Genomic DNA, 20,286 nt, shown 5'->3' with positions numbered 1-20,286 from the left:
ATGTTAATTTTTGAATAGCTTCTGTAGGTACTGCTTATACAAAGCGTTTCAAATAACTATAGACAAAGGAATTTCACAAAGGATTGGCTGCAGGACTGAAGAAAACACAAGTCCCCAAGCACCTGGAGAGCTTTCCGATTTGTGCAGCTCTGGCAGCATGCAGGTCAAATGCAGCAGAGTGGAGCACTGCATAACTTTGCACTGCCCTCAGTCCCTAGGCTGGAGAGTGCCTTAGCATTACTTGAGGCATTACTTGAGGTGTGCCCCCAGTCCTGTGTGCACACCACACATCTGCATGCCAGTGTGTCCACCTTGAAGGGAGCCTGCACTGAGAAAAAAAACAGGCAAGTGTATAGGTAAGGCACTGGAAAATGCTCTGCATTTGAATGTCACATATGTGGCACGTATCACAAAAGCAATAGGTTCTGAACAGAGTGTAATGACAGGGCAGAAAAGCCCAAACATGATCTGAGCAATGATAAATTACTAGATTAGATCCCTTTTATCTATGTGGTCGTATTTCACAATACCTATTCCTCTCACAAAACAAGTCCACTAAGCCCAGTAATGGACATAACCAGTGTTTATTTGTATCATAGCTAATGGCTATGCATAAATGCATTCACACAAAATCAAGGTGAAGAACCCAAGTATGTTCCAATGACTCTCAGGACTAGGGAGTCATTGATTTTTCACTCTTCTGTTATTATCTGTTCACTACTATTTTTTTGCAGAATAGTCTCATACAACATCCTCTAAATCAGGCCTGTGAAGTACAACAGATTTATGTCTCCTGAAAGAAAATACAGGGTACTCTATTATTAATATGTAAAATTTGGAGATGAAGTCACAGCTGTATGATGATCTATTTCAGTGGACCACATGTTCTTAAATGGCCTTGCTCTTTTAAACTATTAAGTCTGTCATAAATATTTGATGATGAACAAGCTTATAAAAGCTAAATGCAAAATATAAATAGAGGGAGAGCAAATATGTGATTTAACTTTTATTAATTACCAGCACCTTACACTAAAACCTGTCTTCTGTAAGAGGCAAAAAGTAACAAATTTCTTCCTCACTGTAACCTGATCTAAATCATCAGCATTGCATTTATTTGTATTTTTTAAAGAAAAAGGATAAATTGGCTACAAACAAGAGAACCAGGAAACAAGAAACAAGGTAGAACAGTCTGGTTTTATTACCATATCTAATCAAGAACTTTTATTTCCCATCTGTCCTCCTTTTTCTTTTCCTTTCCTGCCTTTTTTTTTCTTTTACAACTGACATTAAGTTGTGAATCATATGTTAGGGGGATGTGGAAATGAAGGGAAACTGGTGACATCACAATACTTTACAACTTTACAACAAATGAGAGTCTGAATTTGTTGCATCTACGAGTGTATAGCAAGGGTGGAAAGCAAAGGCACACATAGGTTCATGAACCCTCAAAACAGAGGGTGGAAGAGAACTGGGGCTGGGAAAGAATGAAAACAGAAGATCGACTGAATACAAAATGAACGTTTCAAGGTCAACTCAGTAACTGCAGTGTACATTGTGAAGGCAAATTGCTGCACAAGCTGTTGCCATGATTATCCATCTCTGTGTTTTGGGAGAATGTTTTGAGGGATAATATCAAGGGAACCCTGCTTCAGATGTTGGAGCTTGGTAAAAAGGCGTTGAGTTGGTTCTTTTTAAAAAAATTACCTTGCTACCTACTGTTTTCAAAGGGTTTCAGTCTGTTTTTATTAAAACAACAACATTGCTTTGGATACAGATCTATCTACTCCAGTCTGCATAGTTCACTACGGGTGAACAAAACGGTTTCATAAACGAAGCCATGATGAAATGAAAGAACATGCAAACACCCTTGTTACACACTTTGGTGTAGACATCCAGGCCTTATATATACCATCTATAAGCTAGTGGACTTAAAATCTGTCTTTTCAATCATTCAGAAACAAAACCAAAACCCTGAAAAACAAATGGAAGTATAAAATTTTAAAAAACAAATTGAAACAGAAACAACCACCTTACTCAAACATACTGTTCAGTAGATATATATATATATATATATATATATAAAAAGCTTAGAAGCGATCCCCATCATTTTTCTACAGTATGTTGACACAGTTATTGTAACAGATTAAAAACACAGTTACGTTTTTGCATAAACTGAAAGACTGGAAAGGAACTTACATACCTGCGCACGCACACACACGCACACACCTGTGCGCACGCACACTCCCACACTAGCTACATGCACAGTCACACGAAAGAAATAAAGGAAAAATAAACCCCCATGTTTTTCCCCAAAGAAGTATATGCAGCATCCTTCTGGAGCAGCAGATAGCTACAGCAGGAGCCTGCCTGCCTGTCCTAGCTCCATGTGCCCTGCATGCTGCAGGATGTGAGGCTGGGCTTTCTGCAGGGCTTGGCCCCTCTCACCAGGGCTGTCCCCAGCCAGGGGATGTACCAGCTCCATGGACAAGGGTGTTAGTAATTTTCTTGCTGCCAGTGAGAATGATCTCCATGCTGACATGTTGTAAAGGGGTAGCGGGAGGTGGGGGAAAGCAGAACCCCCAGTATGATGCCTTAGGAACATCACCACCTGTGGGTGGTTTTGAGAGAGGACTTGGCACAGCTAGAAAGTCAAATTTGGAGAGAATGGTGTTAGCCTAATTTCTTTAGGGACGTAGGGTTATGAAAATAACCACCACATTCTTCTTTCAATGTCTTTACTCCAGTTTTTGAAGGGGCTTGGAGGAGGAAGAATTAATAAATATTTGCATTACTCAAAGGGGAAAAAGAAAAAGGTTTTACATACTACAGCTCACAAATATACACAACTGAGGGTGTAAGGCACAAATTTACATGTGGAAGAAAACAGGCTATTCACAGATATATTCCCACGAAAAACCCGTGTGGTAAGACCGTAATTTATGCATGGTAACAGCCGGCATATTAGCTAGTTCACACTGTTTGAGGATTTTGTTTGCCGTCTCACATGCAAGGTGAAATGAGATGGCACATCACAAGCTGGTGCCTTCACAGAAAGTATTAGCTACTGACAAAGCCATGTTGATAGCAATGGTGCACAGATGTGCAGCTTTTAAGTTTCTCTTGCAGCTGCTTTAGAAGTTATGAACTTGCGGTATTTGTTGCTGTCTTAGGTCAGAGGCCCAGCCAGCTAATTAGCTGAGAGACTTAAATAGATATCCCCTTTTTTTTTTTCAGCTAACCAGGCAGTCCAGGCACAAAGTTCAGAAATCCAGCTCCAACTTATCTAACTCAGTGAATTTCTTGGAAAAATAAAAGAGTTCTAATTACTCCAGTTAATGAGTTTCACGTTAAATAGGTATAACTTTCAAGGTACTTCTCTGAAAAGCTGCTCATGGGATGATAATGCAGGTCAGTTCCTTAGGAAAAACAAAAGTCGAACAATAAATAAGAGGAGTTACTTGTGTTAACAGTCACATGTTATTCATTAAAAGAGAAGGGTAGCAGAAATCTATGACATAGTTTGCCCAAGCTGGCATTTAACTGCTATGACCAAATGACTGTAACACTGAAGGGCATCATTTCACAGTACCTGCTAGTGGCAAACCTCTGCCATTGTTAAGTCAGAGTTAGCTTTATCAATTGATTTTTTTTCTTTTTTTTTTTAGTTCCTTTTTTTGTAATTTTTTTCTTTTTTTTTCTTTTTTTTCTTTTTTTTTTTTTTACATTTGTATGGTTTTTACATTTGTTTTGCTTTTCAGAGCACCCTTTCCCAGTTCAGGAATGCACTGTGCAGTTAGGGGCAGGGGGTGAAATGTCACAGTCATTTTCACCTGTGTGCTTTTGGCTCAATGTTTTTGATGGAGGGTTAGTCTTTTGACCAAAGAACTGGCAGGTTGTGGGGGTGAATCCTGCAATTGCAAACCTTCAACCATGGGTGATATGGCTCGGGTTTAAAAAATATATTCCACTTTTCCCAGAGAGCAGAAATTCAACACATCTTCAGTTTGCAACAACCATCTTCTCAGAGGAACGAGTGATAACAGTTGCAGAACACTGGCTTTCAAGGGCAACTTCTGCTTGATTGCCATCCTCATCCCACTCCCCCTCCCCCTCTGATTATGTACATGCATCATTGGGCTTCATGGACGTGGAAAGCGGAGCAAAGGAAGGCTTGGGAGGTACATCTGGCTTTAGCGAGGGCGTGCGTTTCAAGCCTGACCTCGTCAGTGAGTTGTAGGCAGTGAGACTTGGCTGCCGGGATACAGTCACAGCCTGTGCTTGAGCAGCGTGGACCTGTATGGAGTCTACTCGCTGCGGCGCCGGTGGCGGGTTGTCACCCCGGCCAAAGCTCTGATTGCGGGACAGGTGGGATGAGTTGGAGGAGTTAGTGTTGTTTCTTTTGAGGGTTGATGCCTGATGGCTTCTCGTGAGTGAGTTTGTGGGATAGCTTCTCTTGTAGTCCACGTTGTAAGCAGGGGAGTGCATCTCCAGCCGCTTGCTCAGCCCGCTCTGTGACAGCGAGGTGCCTGGAGGCCCCAGGGAAGCCTCCCGCTGGGGGACTTTCGGTGGCATGCTGTCAAGATTTTCCACCAGGTTAACTCCATGGCTAGGGCTTTTGCTGCTGAGATGGTCCTTGATAGTTTTGTACTCAAGGGTGGCATTCTGGTCCTCCACAGACATCTGAGCCCCATCGCTCATTTTTGGCTGGTCAACATACTCGTGCTGGTAGCCTTGCTGGGCTATGGGCAGGACCACAACACTGGGGATGTGGCTGGGAGAAGCCCTGAGTGGCAGGTCAGTTGGGATCACTGGTGAGGCCATGGAGGGGATATCTTTTGTGCAGGCATTGATGAGGTTCTGGTTTCTCTCCCATTCCCTACTGCCTCGGCTGGGCCTTCTCTTCTGCTGCAGGGTTGGGGTGGACTCAGGGGTTGGCAGGGCAGCCAGGTCCAGATGGTGCTGGTCAGCTTTGATTAGCATCTTGGCAGTGCTACCTGGGGTAGTCAGCTTGCCATTGTGCATCAGAGGCGTGAGGATAGCTTCAGGCTTTGGCTCCTTGGACTGAGCATCCCCAAAGAGGCCACTGAGCTTGGAAACACTGCTCATGGAGCCGCGGCGGGAATGGGTCAACTCCTTCTCCTTCCTCTGCACAACGGCCATGTCTCTGCGGCGGTAGTCACAGATGCAGTACACAATGATTCCCGAAAAGACGGCCCCCATGACAAAAGCAAGAATAACAGCAATGGCCAACAGGGTGACTGGCACCAGCTGATCATGACCTTTCAGGTAACTCTCCCGAATCACTCCTGCAATAGACAGCATACAAAGGTTAGACAAACTAAAGACAAAGGAGGAGCAGGGAGGTGGGGGAATTAACTACTTTATTCGAAGGCATGCCCCTGGGAGGTTACTTTGCATTTTGCAGGGTGATTTTGTTTATCATCTTGTTCAAATTTGGAGACATACTATACCTGCCAGCTACATCATCCATGTGCAGCCTTCAGCTTTCAGTAGAGCTTTCAGATCTGGAGCTGAAGACTACAAAGTTCAGGAGGCGAAAGGGAATTTACTTGCAGAACAAGTACAATTGTTTTGGAATCCTGGCCCTGGACACTTCACACTGACTTCAGCAGGTCTTTTAGCTCTCCTCTGACATACTGCTCATTCCTCACCTTCCTCTTTCTGATTTCTCCTAGGCTAACACCATCCTATTTTTACTATGGTAATTCATTGGCATTCAAAAGCCTTTAAAAGGAGGAGAGGAGATAGAATCTTGGTGAATACCAGAGAAGTGTATCCCACATTGTTTAAGGCTTCTTTCTCTGCTCTTCATTCTATTATCTTTGTCATGTGTTTTGTAAGTCAGTGTCACATGCCTGGGCTTCAGAAGGATGCTTGAGTAACTATGATAGAGCACAGTGTTGAAATTTATTGAGCTTGTTAGATGACTGTCCTTGCTACTTTAATTTTAAAAGCTCTCTCTTTTCTGAACACATGAATAGGTTGACCTCTGTGCTGAAGCTTATGCTTTGTGTTCTAAAAGACCTGACCTGGTGCTTTATCCTGTGGTCAGAGGTCACTGTCAAATCCTACTTGACCATCCAAGCACCCACTGTCTGAGGAGGCACCTTTGGTAGAGCACACCTTCTCCATCTGAAGTGCCTAATGCAGCATTAATTAATACCCTGAATTTCCAAAATAAGCTTTTTTCCTGATATGGACACCATGCCAGCAGCACTAATGAAACACAAGAAAAAAGCCTGTAATTTTTTTTTATTGGTGTTTTTTTGTTTGTTTGTTTTGCTTTGTTTGTTTGTTTTTGTTGGTTTTTTTTTTATTATTTCTGGTTTTGTTCTTACTGTTTACAAAGAGCAGCCACAGTTTGACAAGGAACTGAAGGAACATCTCTCTCACCTCTTCTTCCAGAGAGGGCCCCAGTGCCAGGGGATTAAAAGCTCCACATGCTCAAAGGAAATGTAATAGTTGTCCTTATTTCAAGAGAGACAGCAAGGCAGAAAATACAACTCCGAGGCTCTCCTGAGACTTTATGAAGATACAAAACTTTCACGTTGTTAATCAACTCCTAAAATAAGGTTTTTTTGATGTTTTTGGCACAGAAGGTAATTACAATCCAGAATTAGAACCAAACTATGTTAGAAGAATATTAAAAAGTTTCCACTATCTCACTGAAGCCTTTGATAAGTATCCTGGCTAGATATAGTATTGTTCCCATTTTTCTGTCCCAAGCTAATTGCAGCATTTAGGTGGACAAGGGATATTTGCATACAAGAGATGAACTTTATATTTAAAAGCAAAACAGCTCTTGAAATCATAAGCACATGCATGTGACATCACAGCTGGGTGCCACAGAAATTATTGTGTTGTGACAATACAATGGATTATGATTTCACAAGGAGAATAAATAGCAAGAGCAGATGATCACTTTAGAAAATAAGAGCTGGTATTCACATACATGTCCTAATAGTAAAATGTAAGGGCAGGAAAGTAAAAATCAGAAAACAATATATAATTAGCAACAATCTTCAAATTAAGTGTTTCTAAGTCCTCTCTTTTAAAGCCCAGAAGCTTCTTCAGAGGCAGATTCTTCTATTCTTTATCATCAACACCTAAAAAGCAGCAGTAAAACCTTATTCTGTAATTTAAACACACATACAAAATTGCTGTATGTAGAAGAACAGTCTAATGGTTACAGCACAGTCAGCAGGAACTATATTTCACTGCAAAGGTGTTGGTCTCCTGTGATCCTTCAGCTGCTGATATTTGCATCCTAGACTCTGTAGCATTTTATGGCCAAATTAATTTATACTTGTAAAACTGTTTGCAGTGATTAACCAGAGAATCAGATAGAGAGCCTTAAATGGATGGGAAGAATGAACTTAAGAAAAGCTTCACCTTAAAAAGTCTAATTTAATGGATTTCTGTCCACAAACTTCTCAGGCATGTCCCTTTGTGCAGTTATCCAATGCATTTTGCATGGAAAAAACTCAAAGTCTCTGCTCAGTACCTACCTAAGGGTGTAAGAACCTACAGTCAAAGCCCAAAAGCATGGGTTCATGACAGGAAAGTCATATCTTACTAACTTAATATTCTTCACTGAAAGGATGGTCAGTCATTGAAACAAGCTGTCTACAGAAGTGGTAGAATTATCATCCCTGAAAGTGATCAAACAGCATGTCAATGTGCTACCTGGGGACATGGTTTAGAAGAGATCATGGTGGTGCTAGGTTAAAGGTTAAACTTGATGATTTCAGAGGTCTTTTCCAAACGGAATTGTTCCATGATACTACAATTCTAATATTCTTTCACATATACACCGGGAGCAAGAGGGTAGAGCGCAGCTGTGGGAAGGGAATTGTGGTATTCCACATTTCCATTTGTTTACACATAACCATTTTTGGTTGATGGTATGCTCAATATGACTCAACCATGTACCCTGGTAGAAAAAAGGACCAACTATATAAAAATATTGGAATGTGTCAACATTCCAACACACAAAAATGGCGAAAAGATTACAGGGCATCAGGGATAATGTATGGCTTAAAATATTTGGTTTGTTCAGCTTAGAGGAGACCTCATTGCTACCTAAAACTTCCTCATGACTGGGAGTATAGGGGGAAAGTGCTGTCACCTCTCTCAGTTGTCTGGTGATAGGATGAAAGGGGAATACCTTGAAAGTCATGTCCTGCCTGAAATTTCCTACTGGCTGATGGAAATTTCCAGATCTGCACTCTCAGTCTTCTGCTTTAGGCTAAGTCCTACTCTGGAAGTAAAAGCGCTAAGCATAAACCTGCATCACTGCATAAAAAAGCAATGTAAAATCTTAAGCTTTAGGTTACCAGTAGATATTAAAGCTTTAGCACTCACATTACAAAATTACTACACAGTCCAGACTGCATGACTCTTTGTGTTCATGAAAGGAGTAACTGAAATGATGTTGTGCACACTGCAGGTGTTTTGTATGTAGAAATTTATGAGTGTCTTAAAAAATCCCGATTCCAGCTATTTCTTCTTGAACTCAAACATTCCTGATGTTTATTATGTTTCCTACACTAAAGGATACTTAACATTAGTGGATTTTCTCTAGGCAGGCAGATCTTCTCTGGAAACAAAGTCAATTTAATTATATAGTTTATTTCTTATCAGAGATCACTTCCATGTGTCATTAGTCATGCAAACAATCCCACTAACTTAAATGTAAATAAAATAAAATGGGCACGATTTGACCCTTCATCAATGTCCATGGAATAGATAAAAAACTAAGTAATAAAAAAGTAGAAGAAAAGCTCAGCATCCTACTGTCATGACCACAGGGTGGGTGGGGGTGGTCTGGAATTTAACATGATATATCAGTCTATGGGCTGATAATTGCAGTTGTTGTCCATCAACTTGTCAAACCTTAACATCAGCAGTAACTGCCTGCACAGTGCAGGATGACTAAGGAAGTGTGTGACCCCAGCTATGTCAAGTTTGAGGCAAACTGTTCATGTCACTTTACAGACTGCATTCTATTTGCTTCTACTTATCCTGCAATTCTTAAAGAACAGTCCACATGGCAAGTGCAGCATCCTTCATTTGCACTCAGTGTTCAAGGAATTAAAATGAAGGAGAAAAAGATAAAAAAAAAAGTAGAGTTTACATTTTTGAAAGACAAGAAAAGTATTCAGACTCCCAGCTTTGAGGAAATACATGTTATTTAAAAATCTTACAACTATTTATTATCTGACATTCTTTTAAGACATCACATACTGGAAAACTGACTGAGCTAGCTGCATAGAACCAGTATAATATGTCTGATATAAGTATCCCCATATTATATATATCTTATTTAATAATTAAGAATAAAATTATTATTCTATGTTAAGTACTTTAAAAATATTATGCTGAGCACTTTTCTGTTTGTAATATATAATTTACAAAAGTGAAAAGACACTGCTTATTTCATTTTATGTGGTCTGAATCTATACCCCTGACTATTTTCTCTAGTGCATTGAGACCTATCACTTTGGATAACAACAAACTATTCTTTTGAAAGGGATAGTTTTGACAGAATTATCTGTATTAACATTGAACTCCAGAGTTGTGTGGTGGTAAAAATAAAAGTAAACCTGAAAATGTTACAAAGAAATAAATGGTATCCAATATTTGCACTTTCAAGGATGAGATCTTACATGTTGTGTCACTAATGCCACAAACATGCTGACATTTACTGACCTCCCTGGACTCTTCCTTTTATGTCCAGGTCTCTCCCTTAAAAACCACACCTGGGCTTACAAGTTCAGGCTCCTCCTACATGTGATGTAATAATCTTTCTGGCTACTAAAAGAGCCAGTCTAGTCACCTGATACTCTCCTTTTAACATGGCTATTCTGATTCCCATAGACAACCTGGTCCTTCCTCCTCCATTAACTTCCTGTAATTTCATCCCATGTTCTTTTGTCTGCATCTCCTAACATTGCCATTCATTTTCTCAGTCAGTATACCCTGCACTGTAACAGCCTGTAACATGCAAAAATCACTTTTTCTTACTCATCTAATGAGAGAGAAGACCTGATATGGTATTGTGTTACACATATATATATACATATGCATAATTGATTCCTTCTTCCAGCAGAGCTTCTAGGTAAGGTACACAGTTTGGGCTGGCTGGCTGGTTAAGAGGACATTCAGAAAAATGTTTACAGACCTTCAAAGTGATTCAACTCTGAAAGAGCTAGGCCATGTATAAATCCCAGGAGTACACCATTTTTCTAGCTGAAGGGAGTTGTTACTAATGAGCAAGGAGATACTACATTTTATGTCAATAATACATATACTATTGTTATGTGTAGAAGATATAATTAGTGCCATTTCTAATATGATATATGTGATACTGAATATTTGTTAGAGTATACACGTTTGTATTAGGATTTCCCCCCCACCCTCGCAGGCGAGAATGGTGTATATTAGTAACTAATTTACAAGTAAGAAGGTTGGGCTCCCCAGGAGATGGGCCATGTCTGGGGAGATATGGGAACCCCAGGTGCTGATCATCGCATAATCGACCCAAGATGGATATCATGGAAATCCTCAGACCTTCCCATAAATTTCATCAAGGGATTCAACAAACTCCAGACACTGAATTGTTCTCCCTCATCACCAAAAAAAGAGAATCTTATTAACATATCAACTCTGAATAGAAGAAAGGACTGATTGCTAAAATCTTGGCCTCAGGTGGAATTTTCCCTATAAAAACGGCTTGTGCCAGGATGGAGGTGTGTGGGCATAGGGGAAGACCTCTGCTGAGGCTGACTCCTTGTGGCACACCCAGGGCCGACCCCGGGCTCGGCTCTGTTCTTTCCTTGTGGCTGGCTAGATAGAATTTGATTGCAAAATAAATATTTTATTTTTTCATATTAATTTGGATGGACAAATTTTCATTTATAACACTATTGTTGAAGTTATGGAAGATGGGTGATTGTGATATGTCTCTGGGTAAAAATAATACAGAAAAGACCAGATGTTATGCAAAGATATAGATCTCCTGTATGCTAGATTATCATAAGCAGGAAAGTGAGGCTCCCTCTTTTCACCAATTAACAAAAGTATTCAGGCTTTTGGACTATATGTATGCTAAAAAAACCAAGTTAAAAAGCAAGATGAAAATGCTGATGAAGCTATTCTGGAGATGGTCTGCTCCTTCTAATTCTAATAGGAAAGAAATTCCAAGAGCGGAAATATAATTAAAATGAAAAAATCACAAAGGGATTAAGTTCATTCTAAGGAATACATGGCATGAGCATAACTGAATAAGAATAATGAATATTAACACAAAAAACTTCATTAAAGGAGCATAGATGAGGGAAGACATGGAAACTGAATTATTTATTCTTTTTTCTGCTGCTATTAAAAAAAATCCCCACTCTGATCTGTAATCAGAAATGTAACAAAGTTTAGGGAGTAAGTGTTGAACATGATAGAGAAAAGAGGTAAATCTACTTGGATACTAGACATTTTAAAATTATCTTAAGGAATTTGTCCCCAACTGCTTAAGGAGCCAGCCAAAGCAATTTTTAGACATTGTATGGTATCTTGGACAACACTGGAGGAAGTACAAGCATAAAGAGCTCTGGAAAAAGACAAATGTATTATGTGCCTTTGAAAATAGCCAAAGGGAGGACCCAACAAAACACAGACCTACCAGTACAATCTTTCAAAGGGAGGTTGTCGGAACACTAGAACAAGTAAAAAGCCAATAGATTTTATGAGCACCCAAAAAATAAAGTAACTAAAAAGGAAAAGGAAAAAAGCAAAGCAGATTTTCCAATGGTAAATTATGTTAAACCAGATAACCTTCCTCACTTGGCAGGATAAATGGCTTACTTTTTGCCAGGAAGGAGTAAGTATGATAGGCCTTGACTTCTCTAAAGCCTTTGACTTATCTTCCCAGAAGTAAATGAAAGGGAGCTAAAACCTGCTAAAAAGTTGCAGTTGAAAAGTGCTGATTAAAGGTCTCCCTGGAAAGAGATCTGAAGTAGGGTGTCTGTCTCAGGAGAGCAGAAATTAACAGGCGTTTGCAGAAAGGAGACCTCTACTCCAGAGGCCCAGCAAAAGCTCTGTGTCCTTTTATGAGTCCATGTACACCATAAAAAGAAAGATCTCATGATAGAGCCTAAATTTCCTTGTCTAACCGGTGATCTCCATGTGACACGAATGGCAGGACATCAAGAAAATCCCCACAGTCACATTCCTTTCAGTCTAAGTTCTGATGTATGCTTTGCAGTTTCAGTACAAACTGAAATTCCAGCTTATAACCCTCACAACTCATTAATAATGAAAACAAGCAGCAAATTACTCCCCAGTTTGAATAGTTTGATGACTTTTAGTGATACAAGAATTTGGATGCTGCCCTTTACCACAAGCAGGCTGAAGCTGGTGAGGTTAACTCATGGGACACAGTGATACCTGGTCTTCCACTGCAAGCTCCTGTGTGTGAATAACAGCTACCTGTCCTGAAAAGTAACACCTTTCAGTCTGAGCACTGCAGTTTACTGCAGTGTAAAGACAAAGAAGTGATTTATGGCTGGCAGAAGTGTGCCCTGGGCAATGGGAAGACCACAGGAAACATGCACCACAATCGCTCTGTGATCAGATCCACAGGGAGCTGTCGTTGTCTGTCTTCCCAAAGTTGCCTGCAACAGTTGGTAAAGTAATAGCCCAAAATGGTGACACACATGGAACTTGAAAAACACAAAGTGGGAAATGAGAATGATGTTTTGGAAGGGAAATGAGGGAATAACTATCAGGAGTAAGGTAATATTTATCTCCAGACCACACACAAAGAGCATTTAAGGCATGAATGTCATCACTGTGTTAAATGCCACCTCTCTAGCTAAATGGGAATAAGCCCGTATCCACCTCCAACAGCTACAAAATCTCTTGAGACTTTCCACTGAACAAGCCATTGTTCCAGGAAAGCACAATGATTTCTTTACTATTGTTATCTAAGGTGAAAGCTCAGCAGTTAATTTCATTCTTCAGTGCAAGTTTCTCTGTAGGATGTACGTCTCCCTCACATTAGATGTGCAAGAAACACTGGTGAAAAACCTCATTATGAATGGATGTTTTTATGGGCTTCAGAATATATTTTTAAAATTCTACTGAATAGGTTTCCAGCATGTGTCTCGAGGTGTTAGAAATGTGTTTACAGGTAGTCTCATGTTGCTAAAAGACTATTTCAGACTGGAAAATCCCTACAGATATTAACAAGCTTTATTCCTCTATTTTAACTATCAATAATTTAAAAAACCAAAAACAAACAATGCCAGAAAACAACCAAACAAAAAAAAAATCTCCAGACAAATTTAGACTGAACTCTGAGATTTCAGTGTCAGAAAAACAGAGGAATGATCAAAAGCTACCATGCGCTTCTGAGATCTTATCTCATGTTTTCCTGATGGAATTATTTAAAGATTTGGTATAAACTAACCACATTATTATCCCAATGATTTGGTGTTTGCCACTTTAATGAAATTGCTTTGTTGAAAACAGTGAGAACACTTTTTCTTCATCTTTGCTCTGGCTGCCAGGACTCATTGTGCTGACTCAGTTCAATACTACCCAGTACCCATTTTTCTGGACTCCTGGTGTCACCAGCTAGAAAAAAATCCAGCCCAAACATTCATAGTTAAATGCTTTCCCCTGCCTTCCCTCTCAGTAAAGCTGCATAGTTGACTCATAAAGGTCTACAACTCTTAAGTTTTGCATGACTGTGTTGAGAAAAGCAATCCATCTACTCTCATACTCTACCCTAGGGCTCTCAAAGCCAGCTGCCTGGTATCCAGCAAGGAAAAAGAGGGTGCATGAAATTGGAAAGAGAATGAATTTGTTAAAGAAAAAAACTTCAGTTACAAGAAGCCCGGGGATCATTGGAGGTATGAAAAGAAATCATACTTCAGAACTATGAAAAAAGAATCAATAAATAATATGACTGGAGTAACCTGCAACAAAGCCTTGAAAACTGTCTAAGCAATCTGATCAGCTCTAGCGTCCTCTGTTAGGGTTTTCTGTCTCCTTATCAGACCTATTTCAGAAACAATCCCTCCAGGGCAAATTTATCAACTGATCTTTAACAGTGGTTTAATTTCTCCTTTCAGCTGGTTCATGATTTTATCATTTCTCTCCACTTTCCATGAATGACTGCCAACATCACTCTCTATAGAAAAAAGATGGCTGCAACTTAGGAAAGGAGGGGAGATCAACATATCCGTATGATAAAACTTGTGACTCTTGAAGCAACATCTTAAGAATGGATTTCAATTATCTGGTTTTAGTTTGATTATGAGCCTACAATCCAATTTTTCTGCACACTACAGTGGCCATATAACATTCACATCATGGTGTTGTGAATTCACACTTGTGAATTCTGAAACAAGGGATTATTATAGATGGAAATCACAAAACCTGAACCAGAAAATTCATGCTCAGACAATTTCCACCCCCAGTGGAGTGAAGGGGAGATAAGACTGAAAAAGACTGGAATAGGAAGTTCTTAAAAATTTTTTTAAATTGTGTTACTTCGGAGCAGGATCTCTGTAAATGAACCAGATTATTAAGTTTGCAGGTATGGGAGAAGGTTTGTCTGACACAACCTCCTGCATATATAATATAATGAAAGTCATTACAGTCCTGAAGCCAGGCCCATTTTGTTTGTCCCAGAGGCTAAGCTCAGGGCTAGCTCTTGCACTAGAAAGCATTTGACAACCTATCTCCCACTGGCAGGTGGTATGCAGTGGCCGATCATTTTGAATTTCCTGATTTCAGTACTTTCTTTCACCTCTCACCCTTTCCTGGTGAGTGATGATAATTTTAGATGCCTCTGCATGATAGGGAATAAGCAGACATATCAGGTCACTTTAAAAAAAAACCCATAAAACACAGGCATTCACAGTAGTTAAAAACAAGATGTACATAATCCAAATGTCAATGAAAATTAATTCTTTTGTAGCTTGTCTCAGCAGACACAAACTTTATGCTGTTTTGCATCTTAAAACATAAAAATCCTTTAAAGTCTGCAGTATTTCCTCTAATGACGTAAAAAAAGCTCAGTGCACATTCTGGGACCTTTCTAGTATGCCTGGGATAAGCTCAAACATATACAGCTGTTCTTTATTAGCTTACTTCAGGGGATATTTCACAGCTGGGTTAAAATAGATTTACATATGTTTGGCTGAATATGCATGATTTCAGGGCTCCAGAGAAGTTGCTGTAGCCTGCAAAGTGAATCTCTCATCTTCACAGTTCCCATTTCACTGCAAGGAGCTCCTCTGATAGTACAGAACAAGCGTTTGGTGTTTCTTTTTTTTCTGGCTTTTTTCCTTTTCCTGATGTAGGCATTATGTATTCAGAGCAGCCCAGTGCCTTTCTGGAAGAAGTTTTATTAATAGTGTCAAGGAAAAAGAAGCTGTCACTGAGAAATTCTGTGGCTTTTCCTCTCCTTTTATACAGCCTGTTTTGAACTATGACCTTTCTGCACAACAGGAAAAAGTGAAGTTTGCAGAATGTCAACATAAGCAGCTCTACTTAGCAGGCTGAAGCTCAAACAACCTTATGGTAGAATTTGGGTTAAATTTCAAACACTGCACATAATCTAAAAGCAACAATTGTTTCCTTGTCAGCTCTGATCTTGTTTAAAGACACAAAAGTGCAAATGATAATTTTGAGCTAATAGGGCAACTGAACACATCACAACTGAACTAACAAGGGAGTTATATATTAAACATTCAAAGACAAATAGTAAGACAATAAATAGTAAGACCCTATATCTCCTATTCTCCAAGGCTCCTAGAAATTATAACTAAATTGTTGAACACCTATGTGACCAAGGCAACAGTGTTTATTCATGCACACAGACTGTATTTCTTAAAAACAGTCCTTCTGCCCACAGCTGGGCTGAGCTGGTGCATGCTAGGAACATGGCTGAACCCCTTGTTAGCTCTGCCTTTACAAAGAGGAAGGATGAAACCTCTTCTGTGATTAAAATGCCATCACTGCATATTGCACGACAGAAAGAAAACTCACTGTGGATTAGCTCTTTACTTCTCCTATGCTCATGAACAGACCAGCTGTAGTCAAAAGACCTGGACTTAAAAATTAAAACATGCCCCTACTGGGAATACCGAGAAGACTGCTTCTTCTAGAAAGATTTACAGGGCTGCTAAAAAATAGATTATACATGTCTGATATTAGGTTTGCCATTTCCCTTTGTATTGCAGTGCCATTGCCTCACCTGCCTTTGAATACATTAAATGGGATTGTGATAAGTTTGAAATACAGGCTGTAACAGTCAGCAAGACTAATTTTACTGCTAGTTCTTTGATATCTCACAACTCCTCAAGTATAACTATCAGAACCTTTCTTTCCTCTGTTACATTAATTCAGATTCATAGTATGTCCAGTAAAGCAAATGTAGTTACTCCAGCCATATCCTGAGGTAAAAGACAGCATTTCCCTTATGGACTTCGTGCCCACATTTGTTATGGTCTCACTTAATTTTCTGTCCCAGAGGTACCTTCTTTAATGCATTTTTCTTTCTTACTTATATCTCTCTGCTTTTTTTTTTTAACCTAATTCTTTTTAGCACCTCCCTACCTTGCAGAAGCTGGTATAATGTGTGTACATTTATACTTTATTGCCACAACTTAATTGAATGTTTCCTGTGTAAATTTTTTAACATGCTCAATAATTACTATGTCCAGTCTCTTCCCTGGATGAGGTGAACCTATAGCTTCATCTCAGTGGACATATATTGGCAAGAAGATACCTGCCCCAGCCCCAGTAAAGCTGTCCTGAGTCCAGCAGTAACATACCAGAACAGTGTGGGCAAAAAAGTGTCCTCTCCAACACATATTCAAATCCCATGCAGACACCCTTTTGATTGTCCAGCAGCAGGAAGGCAGACATATCTATCTGCTTAACAAGCCTCACACACAGCAGTGTTGCTGCTGCAAATAACAACTCCCCCAGCCTTGCAATCAGTTCTGCTACTGGGTCAAATTTTACTTTTCTGGATTTACTGCAGTCATTTGTCCACTTCCTGCTCACATCTTACTTTAACCCAGCATTTTCCAGTGCTGCAGGAAAAACAGGGAGCTTACACAGCTAGTTAATCAACATGAAGGTAGCTCCTGCAACAAGGAACATGACTGGCTTTTTCACTTTTGTAGACTAGCTCTCAAGAAATGTTTACTGATCTACAGATATACAAACTTCCATATAAGAGGTTAAAGCCCAATTTATTTTCCTAGCATTGGAACCCTATCAATTTTTAGCACAATCTCTTTTCACTTGGGGACATATAACATAGTGTAGGTGAGATCAAACTTTTCAGGGTAGCACTGCTGATGTTATCAAGTTTTCTTGCCATGAGCAAGTAGAGATAAACTGTATTGTTTTTCTAGGTCTTGATGATGGGTAGCTGCTGATTTCATATTAGTAATTTAGTTCAATGAGTGTGAACTGCACACTGAGATATGAAAAAACCCTTTTGTACACAAAATTAATTGGTCATACTGGTTGACTGCCTCAGGACATTGCCTGTTGCTGGTCATATTTAGACAAAAAACATATAAAGTGCTGCAAAACTGTAAGACTTCTTTAAGACACTGAATAGAGACTCCTGTTTTGTAGAGATAAAGCTGAATACTATCCGCAAAAAAAGAGCAGTGCTCTTCATGTTCCTTGTTATGAGCCATGATTGCACAAACCTCTGCAGAGACTGTTGTGAATGCAGGAGGTTCAGTGTGGAAAGCATGCAGGAGACAGAGTGAACTCCTGCCTTTGAGAGGCTCTGACTGGGACTCATTCAGCAATGAATGCACATGGAGAATTGCTGAGCTGTTTGATGGGAGCTATGAGCTGGTACTGATGGCCTTTTCTGCACCACTTGGTAAGACCACTTCTGTGAGCATCCTTAAAAACCAGTGGTGCTCAGTGTCCACCTTGCATCATGGCTTCTGTTGCACTCACCCTGCTTGCTTGCAAACAGGAATTCAGAATTTATTTAAGAATAATAATTTACTGATTTAAAGAATAAGAAAATATCAATAGGATGTTTGGAATTATTTTTGTGAAGGATTTGGTCAGGTGTTTCTGCACATGCTTAAACTCTCTGTATATGTGGTACTGTTTGTGTTTAGCAACTGCAGATCTTTCAGGCTGTCCAAAAATACCCCTCTGTTTCTTTCTACAGGGACATGATAGGGGATAGCAGTAGCTTTGTAGGGCTTCAAAAATGTGCCTGCTTTCCCCCAGCTGCCTTTTTTTTTTAATATTACAGCTGCTCTTTTATTTTCTATCATAATTGTGGGTAAGATGGGATGGAACATGAACAAGATGGCATATTATTGACAGCATACAGCTGGTGTTATTTTCCAATTAAAAAAATCCTTGATGGGCATATGAAAAAACTGTCTAGTTTATGCCCAGTTTATTTCACAGAAGATAAGCAATCTTTGGTTGCTAGTAAGAGAACAACAGTTTAATATCCTGGCCTACACAAAATTGATGATGAATATGCTATCAGCCATTTCCAAATGTTTGCTGTATTTTACAGCTGTGCCAGAAATTCTTCTTAATGCTTCCTGAGCAACAACTCTATAAACTGCCCTAAGCCCTTCTAATGCCAATGGAGCTGTTAAAATCTACTTGACCAGGGACCCTGACTTACTCTGTTCTGCTGGGGCAGGGAGAGTTATCAGACTATCAGCTGGTGGTTTAAGAACACCAATGCTCAGTGTACACAGAGTTGTTTGTGTATTTAGTTGTCTAACTGTGACAAGTCTGTTCTGGGCATGAGGGACTGAGATTAAAAAAAAAAACCTTACAGCTTTGCCAACAAAACTCCTTTTCTTTTTCCTCACAGGGATATTAGGATGCACATTTTTGATACAATGGCAAATTTGCAGTCTCTGCTTCAAAACTTCTCAATAAGGTGCCCTTAAGACACATTTTTGTAATATGAGATTAACAACATATCTTTTCCCTATCCTCTCTCTCAGCCACTGGCACAATCTTAAGAGTACATTATTAAAGTCTAGCAAAAGTAGTAGCAATGGTAACCAGACAGCAGAGACTACAGTGCCTCACTAAATGACTATGAAAGAGTTTAAAGGAACACCTCCCTAAACCCTGACTAAATGAAGGAAATTCAGAGGAACAATTGCTTTCCAAACACAATGACATTTGTTATCTGTATTTACTGTTCAATAAAACTGAGATTGCAAAATCTAAATTATGTCCTCTCCAGGTTTTTCATTTTTTAATTAACTACATGCTGTTGGATCAGTAAGCACCAGCCTATGCTGACACAAGGAATTAAGTGTACCCATTTTACAGTCAAAGAAAACTAAGAAAAATGGAAAAGTTATTTGGGATCCCTCCTATATAATTAAAGAGATATTGGTAACAATTAACTAAAGGTTAATTAATATGAGAAAAATGGCATTTTTTACAGGTCGGGTAATTAGATGTTTGACAGTTTACAGACCATATTAGCAGTGCTCTTAACCAGGACTGTCAATGTTTAGGTCACTGTAAAATTACTACATCACATCTGAACTATTAATTAATTGAAACTAGGCACAACCTATATGAGAAAAATGAATTATTCAAATATATTTAACAGCATATTGACATTTTAATTGTACACTGGCATTAACAAAACTAAAAGACACTTTAAATATCTTTCATCTACTAGATTTTCTGCTATTAAATCCCTTTGAATGTCAAACCAGTTTCAGAAATCTCTTGTTTAAAGGGCCAGACTGTCCTCCCAATTCAGCATCTTTATTTAGTACAACTTCTCCTTATAATCGATTTAAAAATCACAGAAATGAAACTGGGTAACCTGTCCACCAGCTATGCCTTGCTATTTCTAGATAGAGTAGTGGCTCTGTGGAGCAAGCACACCCTACAGCAAATTCCCAGCTCTTGGTAAATATGTCAGTACTACAAAGGTCAAACAAGAGCACGAGGCAGTCTGTGTTCTTCCACTGAGCCATCCTCGTTGGGTGACAGTGGATGAATGCAGCTGGGGATCTGCTCCACCACACAATAGCTCTAGTGCCCTGAACCCTGAGCAGCTGCCTTGACAAATTAGATGTGGCCTCTTTTATTGGAAAAGCATATTAGGGTCCTTGGGCAATGACAGTTTTTCCCCTCTTTTAGTAAGACAAGGCTCTACAGCTCATTGCAGCCTGGAAATGGATACCCTGACTTGAAATATATGCT

The 20,286-nt window shown here is 39.5% G+C and overlaps 1 protein-coding gene across 4 annotated transcripts in view; it reads right to left on the bottom strand.

Moving 5' to 3' along the window:
• Positions 1-993: 993 nt before the first annotated feature.
• The window catches only part of SEMA6A (semaphorin 6A), a 67,466-nt gene continuing 48,173 nt past the window's right edge, over positions 994-20,286 (bottom strand). For all 4 annotated transcript variants that reach the window (XM_077790356.1, XM_077790357.1, XM_077790358.1 and 1 more), the window contains one exon: positions 994-5,306. In XM_077790356.1, coding sequence (XP_077646482.1) covers positions 4,117-5,306 — 1,190 coding nt within the window. In that variant the 3' untranslated portion in view covers positions 994-4,116. The remainder of the gene's footprint in view (positions 5,307-20,286) is intronic.

Source organism: Lonchura striata, chromosome Z (genome assembly GCF_046129695.1).
Source record: "Lonchura striata isolate bLonStr1 chromosome Z, bLonStr1.mat, whole genome shotgun sequence".
In the NCBI taxonomy this organism is placed as follows: domain Eukaryota; kingdom Metazoa; phylum Chordata; class Aves; order Passeriformes; family Estrildidae; genus Lonchura; species Lonchura striata.
The sequence above is the reverse complement of the archived record's forward strand: the minus strand, read 5'-3'. Positions and strand labels throughout refer to the sequence as shown.